This window comes from Narcine bancroftii, chromosome 1, assembly GCF_036971445.1.
Source record: "Narcine bancroftii isolate sNarBan1 chromosome 1, sNarBan1.hap1, whole genome shotgun sequence".
Taxonomy (NCBI): Eukaryota; Metazoa; Chordata; class Chondrichthyes; order Torpediniformes; family Narcinidae; genus Narcine; species Narcine bancroftii.
This window is the reverse complement of record NC_091469.1, coordinates 224,333,709-224,354,828: the sequence shown is the minus strand read 5'-3', so window position 1 is coordinate 224,354,828 and position 21,120 is coordinate 224,333,709. Positions and strand designations below refer to the sequence as shown.

General features: G+C 39.1%; 1 protein-coding gene across 11 annotated transcripts in view; it reads right to left on the bottom strand.

Moving 5' to 3' along the window:
- Positions 1-21,120, bottom strand: part of cast (calpastatin) — a 194,597-nt gene that overhangs the window by 84,993 nt on the left and 88,484 nt on the right. For 7 of the 11 annotated variants that reach the window (XM_069891956.1, XM_069891995.1, XM_069891947.1 and 4 more), the window contains 3 exons: positions 16,817-17,074; positions 9,278-9,379; positions 525-614 (listed from right to left, as the gene is read on the bottom strand). In XM_069891956.1, the coding sequence (XP_069748057.1) occupies positions 525-614; positions 9,278-9,379; positions 16,817-17,074 (450 nt within the window). Of the gene's footprint in view, positions 1-524; positions 615-9,277; positions 9,380-16,816; positions 17,075-18,988; positions 19,148-21,120 lie in introns of those variants that run through there. The other 4 variants (XM_069892003.1, XM_069892013.1, XM_069892020.1 and 1 more) reach the window with 3 other exon arrangements.

The following is a 21,120-nucleotide window of genomic DNA, read 5'->3' as shown; positions in this document are numbered from 1 at the left end:
CTCCCTAGCTGTCTGTCACCTACATCTACCCTCCTCCATTCCCCCTCCCCTTCCCCTCCCTTCCTCCCTCTCACAATGCATCTTTCTCATTCCTCTGCCCTATCGCCTCTGAGCTCATTGCTTTTCTTCCCCCTCCCACATGTATTCAACTGCCACTATGTGCTCCTCCCCTGCCTAGTTCTTCCTATTGCTGATGAAGGGTTTCTAGCCTGAAACATCAACTCTCTATTGCCTTTCTGCCTGTCTCACTGAGTTCCTCCAGCATTTTACGTGCTGTTATAACTGTGATATAAATAACGAAGGTTCCATTAACTGCATATTATCTGCCACATCAAAATGAGAGTAGAAGTGAGTTACCTTTAATCCTGAGAGAGTCTCAGACAATATTAATGTTCAATGTTGTTTCACGTGAGACAAATTTGCAACACAATTTCACACAAAAAAAGATGCAAGCTCCACCAATAAAAAGACCATAATTCTTATCTAAAAGACATGAAGAACAAGGAGAATATCGTCATTCGTACCTCCACTTCTGGACCAGTGTATTTTGGAGCTGAATTGTCAGGGTCCTCTGATGGAAGGGTTTCTGCAAGCAGGTCAAATGCATCTTTATCCTTCAAAAATAAAAATACATCTTTAAAAGAGACGATTAAGCTCAACAGCAGCAAAACATCACTGAGGGGAAACCAAGGTACTGAAGCTGCAATCTTCCCCCCCACCATCCCATTCTTGGAGGAGAGCCTCAACGTTGGAAGGAAGATAATTCTGACTTTCGCCTCTAATAACTGCTCTTGTATCTCTTTCAGTTCCAGAGCTGCTGGCCTTCCTTTCTGAAATTTCCATGCTTTGCTGAAGTACAATAGGTGGATAGCATAGAGTAGAAGCATGGTTACAAAGCATAGTTCATCCACACACTGTTCAAATCCAGTAGCATTTCTGTACATATCTGGATGGTTACAAAAGCAGGATTGTACAATTCTTCTGCAGCTCACACTATTCAGTGAGATCAGTAACAGAAGGAACATGTAGACCTTGTTAAGCAGATGCTCTTCTGGCAAACGACACTGCCAGAAGAGTGTATTGCCACAACCCTGCAACAAAATTCAGAATCATTACAAGGTATATCTGGTGCATGCCTCGAGCACATCTTCCCGTGCATTCTCATATCACCACTCACCTCTTACAGTCATGCAGCTGCCAATGACCTCAAGGTGTCAATGTCATGAACAGCCATCAAAGTAGATTGATTATCTTTCAAAAGATCTCTTTATTTGTGTCTAAATCACTCTGATATATGATCTATCCAAAACTACATCTGCCCCCTTAGCTCATGTCTATCAGTGACAAATCTAATGGAGGATGCATATGCATCCAGTCTCCACCATGTCCTACAGTTCCCTAGCTTCACAAGCTGGGGAAATTGTACTAACCCTTGAGAGGCACCTTGCTCCTCCTTTACTTCTGAATCCCCAGCAAGTAAAAACAAGAAACTTTCAAGTCCATCGATCACGTAAAATATCTATCGCATTGGTAGGAGCACACCAGCTGGACACTGCTGAAGTACTTGATTTAGTTATGCATCTATGTTGGTTCACATATTGAAGATGAATTTTTACTTATTTTATCTTTATTTTAGACAAACAGTATGGTAACAGGCCATTTTGGTCAATGAGCCCATGCCACCCAATTGACCTACAACACCCGATATGTTTTTGAACAGTGGAAGAAACCAGAGCCCCCGGGGAAAACACAAGCAGACATGGGGAGAGCGTGCAAACTCCTTATAGACAGTGCGGGATTCCAACATGGGTGCCGCTCACAGGTGCTGTAATAGTGTTACGCTAACAGAAAAGTCTCACATGTTCTATCATTGATTTTAGATACTTCATTATATCTCAAAATTGATTTTATTCTTTTTTTTCTTACAATTTAAAAAATCCTTCCTGAACAATTCATCTCCCATTTTTGCTTCCAAACAATGACCACAATCCAAAAATAATTTAACTGAGGATAGGTGAGATACAAACCAGAAGACATGGGTTAAGGGTGAAAAGAGAAAAGTTTAAGAGTAAGATTATGGGGAACTTCTTCACACAGAGTTGTTGGAGAGTGGAACAAGCTGCCTGCTAAATTGATAGTCGCAGGTTCAATTTTAACATTCAAAAAAAAATTGGACATGTACATGGATGAGAGGGATATGGATTGGGTGCAGGTTAGTAGTACTAGGCACAGACTGAAAGGGCTAAAGGGTTGTAATCAGAAAATCACAAGATAGAAGAGCAGAAGTAATTCCATTGAATCTGCTCCTCTATTCTAATCATGATCTGATCCATCCATCCATTCTGCCCCATTCCCTGGTTTTCTCCCCATAACCCTTGATGCCCTGTCTAATCGAATACCTGTCAATCTCTACTTTAAATACACTCAACGACCTTGCTTCCACCGCCACCTGTATTTCGGTTTTAAATTGGTGCCCTTTTATTGTGAAGTTATGCATTCTTCTCCTAGAATCCCTTACCAAGGGAAACATCCTTGCCACATCCACTTTGTCCAGGCCTTTCAGCTTTTAAAATGTCTCTATGACATTCCCCCTAATCCGTGTGTACTCCAACAAGTACAGTCCAAATACAATCATTCCTCATATGCTAACCCTGGTATTATTAAATCTTCTCAGAACCTTCTCCAATGCCAACACTTTGTTTTCTCAAAGATGACATCCAAAACTGTACATAGTATTCCGGTGCTTTATTATCAACATTACATCCCTGCTCTTATAGGCTATTCCTCTCAAAATGAAAGGCAACATTGCATTTGCCTTCTTCACCACCAACTCAACCTGGAGGTCAACCTTCGGGGTATCCTGCACCATTATCTGCCACCTCTCAGCTGCCACCTCTCAGCTGCCACCTCTCAGCTGCCACCTCTCAGCTGCCACCTCTCAGCTGCCACCTCTCAGCTGCCACCTCTCAGCTGCCACCTCTCAGCTGCCACCTCTCAGCTGCCACCTCTCAGCTGCCACCTCTCAGCTGCCACCTCTCAGCTGCCACCTCTCAGCTGCCACCTCTCAGCTGCCACCTCTCAGCTGCCACCTCTCAGCTGCCACCTCTCAGCTGCCACCTCTCAGCTGCCACCTCTCAGCTGCCACCTCTCAGCTGCCACCTCTCAGCTGCCACCTCTCAGCTGCCACCTCTCAGCTGCCACCTCTCAGCTGCCACCTCTCAGCTGCCACCTCTCAGCTGCCACCTCTCAGCTGCCACCTCTCAGCTGCCACCTCTCAGCTGCCACCTCTCAGCTGCCACCTCTCAGCTGCCACCTCTCAGCTGCCACCTCTCAGCTGCCACCTCTTTGCCCCATTCTTCTAATCTATCCAAATCTCTCTACAACCTTTCCTCGGCACCACCTCCGCTACCACTTATTTTGGTATCATCTGCAAATTTAGCCATAAAACCATATATTCCATCATCCAAATCATTTATTTACAACGCAAGAAGAAGCGGCCCCAACACTGACTCCTGCGGAATGCCACTGGTATCCAGATTCCATAGAAAACTAGAGCACAGAAAACAAGCTATTCAGCCCTTCTAACGTGTGGCAAAAATATTATACCTCTCATCCCACTGACCTGCACCCTTTCTATAACCGTGCAGACCTCTCCTATCCATGTATCTATCCAGATTATTTTTAAAATTTAAGAGTGAGCCTGCATTTACGACATTTGCACACTCCCACCACTCTGAGTGAAAAGTGCCCCCTAAATCTTTCCCCTTTCACCCCAAAGCCATGCCCTCCTGTATTTATCTCTCCTATTCTAAGTGGAAAGAGCTTACTCACATTTACTCTGTCCATGCCTCTCATAATTTTGTACGCCTCTATCAAATCTTCCCCTCATTCTTCTCTGCTCCAGGGAATAGAGTTCAGCCTGTTTAATCTTTCCCTGAAAGTCAACTCCTGAAGACCTGGCAACATCCTAGCAAATCTTATCTGCACCCTTTCAATCTTACCAATATCCTTCTTGTAGTTTGGCGACCAGAACTGCACACAATACTCCAAATTTGATCTCATCAATGTCTTGTACAATCTCACCATAACATCCCAACTCCTGTATTCAAAACTTTGATTTATGAAGGCCGATGCCAAAAGCTCTCTTTACAATCCTGTCTACTTGACACCACTTTCAGGGAATTATGTATCTGAGTTGCAACCCGAATAGGATCCCTTTTGTCCTACTCTGTTTCCTGTCGACCAGCCAATGCTCTAGCCATGCTTGTAATTCCATGGACTCTCATTTTTATTTAGCAGCCTTATGTGTGGCACCTTGTCAAAGGCCTTTTGAAAGTCCAAATACACAACATCAACTGCATCTCCCCTGTCTATCCTACTGGGGATCTCTTCAAAAAATTGCAATAGGTTTGTCAGGCATAATTTTTCTTTGTGGAAACCACACTGATTTGGACCTTCATTTTTATGAACTTCCAGGTATTCTGTAACCATATCCTTGACAATCGACTCCAATAGCTTCCCGACAATCGACGTCAGGGTAATAGATCTATAATTTCCTTTCTGATCTCTCACTCCCTTCTTAAACAGTGGAGTGACATTTGCGATTCTCTAGTCCTCCAGAATCACCAGACTCCATTGATTACTGTTAGATCAATACTAATGCCTCCACAATCTCTACAGCTACCTCCTTCAAAATCTGAGAGTGCATTTCATCTTGTTTGAGAGACATCTATCCTTAGACTAATGGCTCTCAACCTTTTTTTCCTCACTCACATACCACCTTAAATAATCCCTTACTAGCCACAGAACATCTATGGCATCCACTATTTCTGGTTAAAAAAATTGAGACCCACTGCCTTAGACCATTTAGCTTCTCAAGAATCCTCGTTATCTTGGCTGCACGCACTTCTCTTCTGAGAGAGCCACGAATGTCCGATATGTTACTAATGTCTTTCACAGTGAAGACTGATCTAAAATATTCATTATGCTCCTCTGCCATCTCCTTGTCTCCCATTACAATTTCTCCACTGTCGTTTTCTATCAGTCCTATGTCTACTTTGGTCACTCTTTTACTCTTTTATGTATATTTAAAAATGATTTGATAATAATTGCTAACCTCCTTTCATAATTCATCTTTTCCTTCCTAATCACCTTATTCATTATCTTCTCTAAGTTTTTAATGTTATCCAGTCCTCTATCTTTCCACTAATTTTTGCTTCCTGTGTGCCCTCTTTTACTTTGGCTTTAACTTCCCACATCAGCCACAGTTGTCTCATTTTTTCATTCACAAATTTCTTCCTTTTTGGTATGTGCCAGTCCTGCACTTTCCTCATTTCTCACATAAACTCCAGCCATTGCTGATCTGCTGACTTCTCCATCCGTGTGTTTTGTAGTGTGTAATGTTCTATTGTTTTAACATAAATTCAAGTCTTTCTTTCTACTTGCAGCATAAGTGAGAGATTCTATTCACAGATTTGTGTTGGGACATCATGACACCCTTCCATATATATAAAACCCTGTTTTTCAGTAGCCATATTAGTTTAATAGAAGTAAAGGATGAGAAAGCATCACGTCTTAGAGTCTTAATTGTGTGAATGCATACACAACAGTGGCGACGAGGAATGAAACGAATCCTACACATTCTCCATGCACCAACCATGACAAAACGGAAGAAAGGTAGAAAATGACTACCTAACAACCCCAACAAATTTCCGCCAAAAGATCAAGGTGAAAGCACGCCAAGATGGCAGAGGGAAAGTTTGGGGAATTCAATGAAGTAGAAGAAAGTTGGGATAACTTCGTAGAATGATTTAACTACTACTGCTTAGCCCACAATATTATGGAAGGTCCAGTAAACTATAATCGTGCTCTCTTCCTCAGTATAATGGGCAGCAAAATATTCAACCTCCTTAAGACCTTGCTGGCCCCAGAAGATCCAGGGACAATGAAATTCAACAAATCATATACAGCTCTAAGGAACCATTTAAACCCCAAACCACCACTTATGGCAGAAAGGCCACGATTCTATGAAAGGAGACAAGGACCAGGAGAAACAGTAAGTGAAACCTGGCATAGTTGCGCAAAATGGCAGAACACTGTCATTTCGAGCAGTTTCTAAATCAGCATTGCGAGACAGATTGGTGATGGGAATGGCAAGTCACCAAGCAAGGCAAATATTTTTAGCAATGGATCAAGACGTCATATTACAGATTGAGTACAGAACTGCCTACCGTACGAAAAGCAAACCGTGAAATTCGCATTTGCGGCGATTACAAAATCACCATGAATCCATCACCGAAGGCAAAAAGCACTAAACAGGAGGGCAAAAATTCACAAAACTAGATTTTTCACAAGCATATCAACAAATAGATTTGGACAAAAAATCTTGGGAATATGTGACAATTAGTACCCATCTGGGACTATTCACCTGTACACGCACGGGCCTTACGGAATTTCAGCAGCTCCTGCGAATTTTCAAGCAACGATGGACAAATTACTACATGGACTCTCATTTGGGTGTTACCTTGATGATATCTTCATCTCCGGACATAACGACAGTGAACACTTAAAAAACCTTGAAACTAAAAACAGTCGATCAACTAAAGGAAATACTAACATCAACAAATAAAGTGGTGATCCACTACGACCTTAGTAAAGAAGTTACACTAGCCATTGGTGCTTCACCAGTGGGACTAGGAGCAGTACTATCCCAAATCACAGCAAAGGTGAGCAACCAGTAGCGTAAGCGTCACAAACATTAATCACAAGTGAATGCAATAGAAAAAGAAGAATTGGCAATAATTTTTGGTGTAAAAAACATTCCACCAATATCTTTGTGGAAAAATTTCACCCTGATCACAGACAACAAGCCTCTTAGTTTAATCCTGGGGCCACACAAAGGTATTCCAGTATTAGCTGCGGCCAGATTTCAAAGATGGGGCATGCTACTAGCGGCATATAACTAGGATATAAAACATAATCCAGGAACATTCAACAGCCCTGCAGATGCCGTATCACACATGCCACTACCTGAGACAGAACAACGAGAAAAAATTATTAAATGGACAGCAGAGGCAGTAGCCATCAACCAAGAGCAACTTCAACAACTGCCCATTACAGCCCAGATGATCAGAAAGGAAACCAAAAAAGAGGCAACATTAAGCAAGATCCTATACTTAACCCTTAATCAGTAGCCTAAATCTGAAGTCATCCCAAAAAGATCTAAAACCTTACCACACACACCACCGTGAACTATCAGGTGAAGAAAGATGTTCACTATGGGGTACCCTTACAATTATTCCAGCCAAATGGCAAACTACCATGTTATCAGAACTGCACCACAACCATCCAGGAATGGTATGAATGAAGGCATTGGCCCAGATGCATGCTGGTGGCCCTTCATAGACAGAGACATTGAAACAACAGTAAGAGAATGCAAAGTACGTCAGTCAATGCAGCCAGAAATGCCGCAAGCCGAAGCTAACCCATGGAAATGGCCATCCAAAACATGCCATTAGATTCAAGTAGACTTCGCTGGACCATTCAAGGGTGAGACATTCTTAATAGCTGTGGGTACACACTCCAAATGGCCAGTAGTTTCACAGCTGAAAAATTCCAAAGCAGATCCCACAATTGACTATCTACAAGCTATCTTTGTCACTTACGACTGCCTCTTGAATTAGTTATAGACAATGGGCTTCAATTTACATAGAACATTTTTTAAAAATTTATGCGTGACGATAATATCAGATATATTTTATCCGCATTCTATCACCTAAGTACTAATGGGGAGACAGAATATTTTGTACAAACATTCAAAAAAGCAATGAAAACCATGAAACTTCTAATGCCTCCTGGACACACAAAATCGCAGATAGACAATAGGAGCTGGAATAGGCCCTTCGGCCCGTCGAGCCAGCACCGCCATTTTACAGATCATGGCTGATCACTACTATCAGTACCCCTTTCCAGCCTTATCCCCATAACCCTTAACTCCTTTGTTCACTAGAGTCTTATCTAACTCTCTTTTGAACATAATCAGCGAATCTGCCTCTACCACCCTCTGTGGCAGAGCATTCCACAGATTCACACTTCTCTGGGTAAAAAAATGTTTTCTCATCTCCATCCTAAAGGGCCTACCCTGTATTCTTAAACTATGCCCTCTAGTCCTCGTCTCCCCCATCATTGGGAACAAGTAATCCGACTTCACCCTGTCTATCCCCCTGATAATTTTGTATACCTCAATCATGTCCCCCCTCATCCTTCTAAACTCCATCGGATACAAGTCCAGTTTTTCTAGCCTTTCTGCATATGTCAACCCCGCCTTCCCTGGAACTAACCTTGTAAATCTTCCTATTGGGATACAGAAACATGCCGTATTCTACTACAAAACGCACCCCAGCAGAACTAATGTTTGGCCACAACCTGTGGTCCACAGTTCATCCAGATCTGGGTCTCCGATTGCAAAAAAACAGCATCGCCACAGACCTCACCTAGAACATTGGAAGTGGACGAGAGAGTTCTGGTACAAGATTATAGACAATATAAAGACCCATGGGTGGTAGGAGTAATCTTACAAAAACTGAGCCCTGCTCACACTTTGTTCTAGTGAAGGACAGATTGTGGAAGCAACACATTGACCAATTAAGAGCACTGCCTGACATTAATGGCCATGAACTGCCTCATGAACTGGAGGAGGTGGAACCAGACCTGATGGCCTGTCCCGACCAGGCTGAGTGAGGGGGAGCAGAGAAGGTCGCAGAGCAGTCCACTGAGGAGTCCAGTAACTGAGACATGTAGCCAGGAGGGCTGCAAAGATGGGCAGTCGCCGACAACTCGAACTGAGACTATCTACAGGTGCAGAGCAAGGACCGGCACAGCAAACCACATCAAGACAGTCCAAAAGAGAAAGAAGACCACCTGAACGCTTTAAGGACGATGTGCCTTGATTATTATTAAATACTTTCCCTTTTATAACTATAATTACTCATGAGATGTATTCTAATTCTAATTCTCACTTGTAGTCCTGGGCCCAATCTAATCTTATTAGTTCAAAGAGGCCCAGTTAGCAATTACTGCACAGTGGGGGGGGGGGGGGGGGGGGGTTGGTGAAATAGTGTTGGGTATAAGCCCGCCCTCTGCTGGGCATCATGATGTCACCCTTCCATATATTTAACGCTGTGTGTCAGTAACAATGTTAGTCTAATAGAAGGATGAGAAACCATCACGTCTCTGAGTCTTAATTGTGTGAGTGCGTACACAACACTTTGATACATACCTTCAATGGAGGTCCAGTGCATTTAGGAACTGGAGCATCAGGTGTCTGTGTCGGAAGTGGTTCCATGAGTTTTTCCATGGTACTCAACACTGGTTTTCCATCCTTTTTAAAGATAAAACAGACAACTTTCAACTGTTTAGCTAAAATGTGCTGGTATTCACTTCAAGCACACAACTTCTGTTGAAATGCCATGAGGTACAGTCACTTTTAGCTGAACTTGATTTATAAGCACTGGGTAGTGCGGCTCACATTGCATCTACATAGCACAACTTCAAATTCATGCAAGTGTTATAGCCCTCTTTCTCTGACAGCAGTGAAAGTGCTAAGCCTGATTAAATTTGGGATAACAGGTCAACCTTTTTCAATATTTTTATTGGTTTTATCAAATACATATTCCATAGGTACATAACAATAAAATAAAGTGTTAACAAATCTCATATAGCAAAACAAAGAGCACTGAGATCTATGTTACATTAAAAAGATAAAAAAAGGAACACTATACTAAATATCTAAATCAATCCCCTCCCTTCAGAGGCTACTGACTAACACCAACAGTCCACTACTAATAATAAAAAGGAAGGTAAAAACCAAAATCTAGTTAATCTTTCCAATTCTGAAAGTAATTAAGAACCCCATAAAGAAACAAAATTAAGATTCATTTCAGAAGTGGAGCATCTAATTTTTTTCCAAAGTCAGACATGCCATCATATCATTCAGCCATTGAGTATGAGTGGGAGGGACAACATCTTTCCGTCTCATTAATATGGCCCTTCTACTGATAAGGGAGGCAAAGGACACTACATGGGATTGTGAAGCAGTCAATATCAGACCCGATGGCCCACCTATTCCAAAATGAGCAATAAAAGGATGTGGAGTCAAAGTAATGGTAAGAACTAAAGACAAAGAATGAAATACCCCTTCCCAAAAAATTCAAAAAAGGGCATAACCAGAACATATGATACAGTATACCTGCTTCAGTTATACATTTATCACATTTAGAAGAAAGATCAGAATAGAATTTAGCCAATATGACTTTGGAATAGTGGGCACATTGTACTACTTTAAATTGTATTAATGAGTGTCGAGCACAAAGAGATGATGAATGCACTTGCTTCAGAATAGAATTTTCTAGTTTCAGAAAATGGCTGTTGAAAATCCAATTCCCATAATTCTTTAAATTCTGGGCAGGGAACTATCCCTCGAATTTAGAAGTAGTTTATAGAGGCCAGATACCACCCCTTTGTAATTCAGTTGGAAATTATAAATCATCCCAATCATATTGGGTTCCAGGACTTCAGTGAGCTTCAAAATTAAAGAAATCAAAAAGCTCCTAACCTGTAAATAGCAAAAAAAATTATGTCTAGGTATTTTAAATTTGGTGGATAATTGTTCAAAAGAAGCAACATTTGTTCAGTAAAAATATCTAAAAAAGATTGGATACCTAAATTTGACCAATAATAACTACCATCTTGAACTGAAGATTTTTAAAAAATTACCTAAAATCAGACTGATTAATAAAAATCTATGGTACCCAAAATGTTTCCTAAATTGATGCCAAATTCTCCATGCATGTCTAAAATCAAAATTATCAGTTAATTTAGATGTCAAAAAAGTAAAGGTGTTCGAAGTGTCGAAAGAGAATATTTTTGATATATTTAATTTCTAAATTTTTTAAAAATTATTTTAATTTTGTTTTTCCATAAATATACATATCAAAATTTTCCATTTTATATATATTTTTCTTACAAAACAAAACACAACAACCCCTATCCCCCCCCACCCCCTCCACAGAATAAATCTGTACATTGTCCGACCTTACAGTTGGGTTTAAAAGTCCTCTCTTCATCACTTATATTTTTATAATAGTAACACCTTTTAAAATTTATATTTGGGTCTCTATACAATCCAAATATAGTTGCCATATTTTTATAAATGTCATCTATTTGATTCCAACCCCCCCCCCCCATAGGTATACAATTGTTCATCCCAGTCTTCCATCGTGCTATCTGTAGAGGGGAGTCAGATTTTCCAAATAATGCAATGCATTTTTTAGCCACTGCTAAAGCTATTTAACAAATGAAATTTGGAATTTCGTTAGTTTATTACTTATTTCAATAAAGTTGTCCAAAAAATAAAGCTCCGGATCGTCTGTGAAGGCCACCGCTGTTATCCTTGTTAATATTTCAGTAATATCCTTCCAGAAAGGTCTCAACCTCACGTATGACCACGTAGCATATACAAACACTCCTATTTCTATTCCACATCTAAAACACATTTTGATATTTTTGATTTTTATTTATGTAATTTCTGTGGTGTGAGGTATAATTGGTGCAGAAAATTGTTGTACTAATCCATATCTTGCATTTATAATTGACGTAATGCTATCCAAATACCAATCAGGCCAACATCTTTCCATTATTGCAACTCCTAAATCTGACTCCCATCTCTCTCTCTCTCTCTCAATCTCTATAAACCTGGTTTTGCACTTTCATTTTAAAGAGCACATTTTAGATATAAATTTAGGTGTATTCCCCAACCAAGTCATTCATTCCATCTCACTAATTTCAGGTTTGGTACCCATCTTTCTCTTAAGAATGATCTTAACTGGAGGAAAGCAAAAGAATTTCCCATTAGCTGCTCCATACTTATTTCTTAATTGTTCAAAAGACACAAGATCCTTCCAAATAACAATTATCAACATATCTTATTACTTTGTCATACCATGAATTCAATATTTTGTTACCCAGATTCATTTTTACATAATGGTGTCTTCAATACATTCATTTATTTCTTGCCATATTCTAATCATGTATATTAATATAGGATTATCCTTTTTTTTTTGTTACTGATTTAACATTCCACTAATAAATGAAGTCCTTTATTGTCTTCTCTTTTATTGAATTCTGTCCCATTCGAATCCCCTCCCTCCTCTGTCCACCTTCCATCTCCTGCCTTTGCCACCCCTACTCTTTGGTTTGGACACCTGCCAGCATTCTCTCATACCTTGATGAAGGGCTCAAGTCCAAAATGTCAGTTCTGTATCTTCACCTTTGCTACGTAAAGGACACTGTTTGACCTGTTGAGCTTCTCCCGCATTTTGTGTTTTTACTGCATGGAGCTGAGGATCAGATTAGCCATAACCTAATTGAATGGGAAAATGTGTCTGTTTCCTTGAAGAATGTGATGTATTTTTAATTTGATGGAATTATGTGTTACAATTATGCAATGAATTGCACTTCTTCATTTAAATGCTTCAATATTTCATAAATTATTGAATGAATAGTACTTACAGTTTTCCCATTTAGATGAATCTCACAATACACACATCAGGCTTGTAGTTATTTTTTTGTTTTTCAGATTCTGCGTGACATGTCTACAAATGGCTTATGGTAATATTGACTGAGGCCATTTGTGAACAGGCGTATGCAAGTTCCATCAGTCTAGTCCCAATACACTGCCCTTACTCCACAGCCTTTCCTTTCTGATTCTCCTTTTTGAATCCACAAATAAATCTACATCCACTACTGGCATTGCACTGTAGCCTAATCATTCGCCACTGGGGAAACAAGTGAATTAACTATCTCAAAATAAATTGCTGAATCTGTCCATCAACTAATTTAAAACAGTTTCAAGTATAATGGCAACCAAATAGAATCACATATTTGCATTTTTAAATGTGTTTTGCGATGATGACCTTATGTACCAGTTTTAAATGAAGATTCTAAATTTAAACTTCACAAGTAAAATGCTCTCAGATTTTGCACATAATTTTATCATTTGAGTCATAAACAGAATAAAATTATTCACCATTCAATTTGTCCAAAACCCTTGGATCAATTCAACTCAAATCCAAAGCACCTGTGTTATATTTCCATTTTTCACGCAGGAATGGCCAACCTTTTAACTTAGACATACAACACAGTAACAGGGCACTTTGGCCCACGAGTCCGTGCCTCCCAATTAACTTGCACCCCTGGGATGTACTGGTGGCCGAAATGGCCTGTTGCCACGCTGTATGTCCAAAGTAAAAATTAAAAAGTTGACCACCCCTGAGAGTAAAACTTGCAACCTGAAACTTCCAATTCAGAGGCCACTGAAGGTACAATTATCACAGTTGCATTCACAAGAAATTGAACAGTTCCCACTCATGTCATTAACAGTCCTTGCAACCATGAGAAAGGGAAAATATTATTCTTGTGGTATGGACTGAACTCAAGGCTAGTAATCAAGAGTTACAGAGCAATGCCATCTAGATTTTTTTTTGCTCAAAAATACAGCTAAGGAGAAATTATTTTGCAGATGTACAACTGCACTTGTGTACATATATGCTCCTAATGTATATGTAAAGTGAAAGGCAAAGCAATAGATAAATTCAGTGTTAATCTATGTTGTTTTCCTAGTGACGTGGTGACCGCATGCTCTATATCAGCTCACTGAAGGCTATGTTAAAATACAATCTAATTTTCATCACAAGAAATGTTATGTAGAATTATGCTGAAAAATACTAGAGCATTAAAGATCCCAATCTATTTTATTGCACAAACCAATCATCCATTTCAAGGAATTGAAAAATAACGAACAAGATGAAAATCTCTTGTATAACTGGTTGATTTATATTTGTGCCCTTGCCATGCACAAACAAAAACTTCATCCGTAGCATCCTTTATAAACTTACAACAGGAAGTAAGGTGCACTGATCAACAAAGTACCACAGCTAATGTAATAGTCATGCTATTCAACAATGCTGGGTCAGGAAAGGAACGATATAGTAAATGATAGACAGGGATATTCAAAATGTTAAATTAACAACACTTTGTGAATTTTCTTCTCTCTTTCTTAGCCTTTTTTTCAGGACTAATGCATCTCTCCTCCTTAATTCTCTCTCTATACATCTGATCAGATTTTAATTTATCCTCCTTCTCTCCTTCCCTTTCTGTTTCCTGCTCCTGTCTCCTTACTGGTTAAATCTCACTGGGGGTCCAATGATTATTCTACTCTCAGATGCCCACTGCTGTCATCATGCCAGTATCCGTTAATATTTCTAGCAAGTTCTCCCCCAATGTTCAAACTTATTGGACTGGGGTAAAATATAACCATTCTATGGTCACTCCTGTAAGGTTTAGTTCCACTTGTTTCAGCAACTAACAAAACGAAGACCACGGTGGTGTTCAAAAATCACATTGCTGTTTAGGGTGGCAGGATTGGCGTTGCGGTTAGTGCAGTGCCTTTACAGTGCCAAATCCTGCACTGTCTGCATGGATTTTGTATGCTCTCCCCAAGTTCTATGTGGGTTTTCTCCGAGGGGGTCAGGTTTCCTACCACCCTTGAAAAACGTACCAGGGTGGAGGTTAATGGGGTGTAAATTGGGCCGTGCAGACTCATAGGGGCAAATTGGTCTGTTACCATGCTGTATAAATTTCAAAAAAATTCCAAAAACACGTAGCTCCAGAATTCCTGCATTGGAAGGCAGAAAATCTGTGGTAAAACCATATGTCTCTAGGTTTCCCCCCCCCCCCCCCCTGTTTAACATTCTACTCATTTTCTGCCATATTTCTATCTGCTCCATCTTCCCTCTCTGAGCCCAACCCTACTAGTTTGGGAAGAATAAACAGGACAAATACAATGTTCCTGGATCAGTCTGGCAATTCCTGCCAGCACACCGCATGAGGACTGAGTGGAACCTGTGTTTTGCCAGAATGTTGGACTGGCTTTTCCAAAATCCTATCTAGCATAGATCCTGCGTGATCTATCTGAATTGGGATAAATTATCTTATGGCATCAAAGTCATTACCCTGTTCAGAAGAATATTGTGAATAACAATATCATCCTCCATTATCCCATAATACAAGCTACATTTACTGGTCAGAGACTTTTGTTTCTTGCAGAATGGTGCGGTAGGAGGTAGGGAGTCAAACATGGGTGGAAGTCAAGGGAAGTGCAGCACAGACATGAAGGAGTCAATTCATTTTAAGTCTAATTATCAGTGTGAGCTAGAAATTAATTGGATGAGGCAAATGAGGACAAAAGTAACAGGCAGGAGCCTTTTTTTCCCCCATCACCTTTCCAGGAATAGGACTGGAATCCTCAAGTTTTACACTTATTTCTTCACAATAAACTCCAAAAATAAAGCAGCAACAGAACACTGTGGAATCTATTCTTGTATGAAAGCTGAATTTCAAAATGCAAGTACATGTTCTCATGACTGGCACATCAGCAGACTAGAAACTCAATGGTGAGAAAAGGTTTTTAAAAAAAATGACAAATAACAAAGTACAAATTTAAGCTTATGCTGATAACCTAAATTTTGAAGTGGCTATATTGTTATTTATTTACACAGCTGAACATTGACAGGTGAATTTAATAGGTTTCCAGTATTTATACATACACTATCTACATGCAAAAATAATAACTTTGGTTTTATTAAATTACTAATTCCCATTGCCTAGAACTGCAAATTATGACAATGTGAAATTATTATTGAAGTATTTTACATTTTAAGGCAACACCTTATGTAGCATCTAGATTGAAAAACCTAGGCCTCCCAATTTTCTTTCAAGACAATAGAAACCCAGCCTGTTGAATTCCTTTCGTCTTCCTTCTGCCCTTAATGGCATTTGGTACAGAACACATTTCCACTTAAGATGACTTAAAAAGATCACCAAATAACACAATTTGCACTTTATCATGCCTGTTATATTCCTGAGACAATGTGGAACATTCCAAAACACTTTAGACAATGAAGAATATTTGAATTCAATTCATTGTTTTAAGATACCATATCTCTTTCAAATTCCTCCTTTGACCATTTCCTAATGAAAAGGTTGGATTTGTCCCATTTAATTCATTATATTCTGAAAAATGCCTTACGAATTTCCTGCAACGTTCAACATTTTTTCCAAAATACAGTACAATTCCGATTATCTGAAATGGTCAGATAAACGTTTTTTTCTAGAAAACCAGTCATTTAAAAAAAAACAGCCCAGTAGCAACAGCAAATCACTTGTATCAATGTTTAAACAACATTAAACACATGGGAAGTCTTTTTAAGCATTAAAATAATGATAAATTCTCACCAAAAAAGGCTTGGCCACCACTGATCACCCAACACCTCCCCACCAAGGCCCCACTGCTGCTGGGAGTCAGAGGTCCCTGCTCCTGCCGAGAGCCTAACATCTCTGCGGCCACCGCCAGCCTGAGGTCCCTGCTCCTGCCAAAAGCAAAGGTCGCCACTCCAATCTGGCATCCCCACTGTTACCGGGAGCCCAAGGTCCGCGCTGCTGCCGGCAGCCCGACATCCCCAGTCAGTTCAGCTCCAAAAATACTTTTGGATAAATGAAGATTTCTGATTTGTTTTGAACATCCTCATTTACCTGAAATTTTACAACATTTTTGGATAATTGAGGATTTTGGAGGATCTGATTTCGGATAATCGGATTTGCACTGTATATCTGTATTATTCAGGGTACTGCAGATAAAGTCCCAGTGCAGCTAAAATGTTGTTCATTCACTAATAATCCTGCTCTAGTAATAATGACTCACCTCAATTTCTGATACATTTTTCAGAGGTGCATTTACTGTTTTCTTCAGTTCAATACTTGCAATTTCCAAAGACTGGACAATGGTTGCTTTTAGGATGTTTATCTGTTCTTCAATCGTGTGGGTCACTTCATTCACAATCTGAATTTTCATATCTTTTATTATCTTCTTTACATCTGCTAACTGCTTCTGAAGTAAATCCTCTTTGAAAGGCAGGTTGTTGCCATTGTCTGCATCCGTCCTGTACAATTGCTTAGTTTTCTGAGGGGTTAGAGCAAGACTGGACAGTGACGAGTCCTTAACTGTTCCTTTCGGTTGTACAGATTCAGTGAGTAACAGCAAAAATATATAAACACTGGGTTTTAGATAGTCCAACTCTGAAAAAATACCACTGTAGTGTCCAATTGGTTACTTCAATATACATTAGTTTTTAAAAAAAATCATTTCTTTCCTGTCTTTGTCTTTTCTCCTTGCCTTTGTACAAGCAGCGCATTATTTATGACAGGTAATTCTAACTCTTAAACCCATCTTTTAATTAATGGATTAGAATCAAAAACCAAATAAAAGGCTATCCAGCCCATTTTGCTTGTGCTATTCAATTCAACCCACTTGCATACTCTTTCCCCTGGTCTCACTTCTTTAAAATTCATTTCATGTGAATATCCCATTTGCTTCGGAGGGTTCCCCCCCACCCCAGCCCCAAATTTGGTTCCTTTCACACAGTGTAACTTAGAATCATCATAAAATGTATGGAAAGAAAATTCTCTTTCCCATCATCCTTCAGATTGATTAACTTACAATTGTGAATTCTCTTAGTGATCTTATTCTTTAAAAAGTTCCATTTTTTTCCAGCTCTTCAAAATTTTGGACATATTACATCTCTCTGTATCTTATTAATATTTTGTCCTTTATCTGAAAATCATTAACAGTTTTTACCTGTTTCTTCAGATCATACAACTAGTAAGTAGCTGGTTATACCAATTTTTTGTATGTCTGTTCAATCCAGCAATAGTCAAATATAAAGCTGCATTAATTTTATAATGTTTTACACAGAAATGGTCATTGTACTTTCAGTTACAATCACTGCAAAATTAGCTGCACAATCTGAATTTTGCAAAACTGCAATTTTAACTGTAAGGACACAAAAAAAAAGTTACAATCTTTGACGTCAAATAGACAGATCACAAATTTCTTCTGATCATTTCTAAAATAGAATCAATGTCCATTACTATATTCTCCAAAGTATTAATGTCTTGTTTCTGAGAGAAAAATCTGCAGCTGCAGATTAGACGGTGATTTCTATGCTATGCATCAGTATTTGATCAGATATTCCCATAAGGTTTTCAGTTGAACGCACCAGATTTTTAAAGCTCTGTTCCATCAACAATTAAAGAGGGCAAGTTATTTCCTGAATCACAAAACAAAGTAACATCATACAAAGAACAGTGCAGCCCAGTATAGCCCACAATGTTCTGCCAACACATAATCCTACTCCATGATCAATCTAACCTTTCCCTCCCACACAGCCCATAACTCGCTACTTTTCTTACATTCATGTGCCTACCTAAGAGTCCTTTAAATATCCCGATTGCGTCAGCCCGAAACACTGCCCGGAAGTGCACACCAGTTACAATGTGTGTAAAAATAAAGACCTATTTCAGATATCTACCCAAAATTTTCCTGCATTCACCTTAAACAAATGTACTTTTTTTTATTGAAAATTGCTCTAAAGACATGTTCGCTAATCCAGGAAGCATCCTGGTAAATTCTTCTCTGCACCCTCTTTAACGCTTCTACATCCTACCTACTGTAATAGTCGATACCATGTAAAAAATCGACACCTCCACTATTTTTGACCCCAAAATCTGATATTTTCCATTTATCACATGTATAAGTTACACACCCCTTACTTTTGGCAGTGACGCCCCAAATGCACACTTTCCACCAGGTCTCAAATGCACGCCACAATGCAGGTACTTACTGCAATCAAAAGTAATATGCTGGGGGGGCGTGCCACATGATGACGTGGGGCTGGACCTGAATTATCTACTCTCTCCAGAAAAGTTTTTAAAAAGTTAAGAAGCGTGAACTGGTTGCAAGAAAATAGAAGAGGAAACTATTGGAACACCTTCAGAACAATAAACAATGCCACTTAAGAAAGATAAACTGACTTACTTTTCAAGAATTTGATCAAGAAAAACAAGCTGATAAAGAAGAGAGGCCGACCTCGAAGAAGGATCCTGCAGCTCTCCGGAAGGCAAGAGCCCGTGGTGACAGACCTGGAGCCAAGCAGACTTTGGACAACAAGGTCTTCAATGGCCAACTGCCACGGGCGAAGAAGTGACTCTGCTCATGCGCGAGGAGTCACGCGTGCGCAGAGCATAAAAATGAGGCAATTTTTTAAAAAAAGCTCAAGAAGCCTCCAGCGACCAAGAAGAGGAGCAGGAAGAAGAAGAAATGGATGTTGAACAGAGAGTGTTGGCCAAAAAACTGGAGAAAATAAACAAAGGAGTCTTATATATCTATAACTGAAATGAAGAAATTAAGAAGTATTTGGATTCTTTCCAGCAAACTTTGTTACAGTTAACGATGTTATTTAAAAAGTGTAATGAGGGTATAATTGAAAATAAGGGTTCTACAAAGAAGGTGGAGAGAATTCGGTCTCAAATGGAACAAAAATTTGAAGTGATGGACACAAAATTAAAGGAAATTCAGCATGTTAAAGAGCAAATGAAGAAGGTTCAAGCTGAGGCGGCTGCAACTAAAGAACAATTAACCCAAAACACTGATATGTTAGAAAAATTTAGTAGAATAATATAAAAGTTGTTGGTCTTAAAGAAGGTGATGAAGGGCAAGATACAAAGAGATTTTAACAACGTTGGATTCCGCAAACTTTGGGGGGAGGGTAACTGAATTTCAAGGAGATATTGGGATGGAAAGGGCTCATTGAGCATTACAACCTAAGCCACAGCCAGATCAGAAGCCAGGTTCGATTCTGGTCAAGTTGCTTCGTTATGAAGTGAGGGAGAAGATCTTGGAGCTGGCTGCGAAGCAAGCGAAGGAGAGACAATGGCCTTGAGTTATAATGAATTACCCTGATATGTTTTCATTTGTAGAAAAAAAAGAATTTAATGCTGTTAAAAATGTGCTATGAAAAAAAGTTTACACTTTTGTTTTAAGGTACCCAGCAGCATTAAAACATTTTGCTCCTGAGGGTAAAAATAATTTTTTATGGAACCTAATGAAGCGAAAGTGTTTGCAGATTCATTGACTGAGAAAATGAGATGAGAACTGGGAGATATTTGGAGAGAGGAAGTGGAAAGATTGCATTTGGCAATGTATAATGAAATGATGCAAGTTTTAGGAGGAGAGAGAACATTAGGGAGGACAGTTTCTACTTGATTGATCTGTATTAAAAAATGAATTCTTCATTGTAAGTTTGAATAGACAGTATAATTTCAGGGGAGTTAGGCGAGAGTATGAGACTGGCCTCCGCGGGATCTCGTGGGCGGATGTGGTTTTCGATCACAACTCCTATAGATCAGGGGTATAAAGGCACACTGTTAATAACATACGCCAGTGAGGGGGGGGGGGAGGCGGGGTAGGGTTTCTGTTCATTTTGTTTCCTTTCTTTTTTTCTCTTTAATACATCTAAATTTAATAATTGTATTAAGAAATATTTAGTTTGTACTTTAGATATGGGAGGTGTGGAGATGGAAGGTTGGATGGTTATTGGATTTTATGAGAGTTTAGATGGGTGATAAATTGAATTTTATTAGTATTAATATTAATGGGATTCAGAATCAAATAAAGTGGAAAAAATTATTAATTTATTTGAAAAAATTAAAATATTTTTTTTAAACAGAAAACACATTTGATGGAAAAAGAACATCAAAAATTAAAAAGAGATTGGGTATGAACAGTTATAGCTTCATCTTTTAATTCTAAGGCTAGAGGTACAACAATATTAATTAATAAAAAATTACCAGTTAAAATATTGGATATTAATATAGATGTTGTGGGGAGATACATCATGGTGAATTGTCAGATTTATTCAGAACAATTGACCTTAATGAGTGTATATGCACCAAATTTAGATGATAGCAAATTTATGCAATATGTCTTTATGAATTTATCAAATGCCAAGGGAAAAGTTTTATGGGGGGGAGGGGGTTGGATTTTAATTTTCCTTTAGACCCTAGATAGATTGGGAGATAGAATAAGGTAGCAAAAATGATAACAGATTTGATGAAAGATATGCATTTAATGGATATATGGAGAAAAATCCACCCAAATAAAAGAGATCT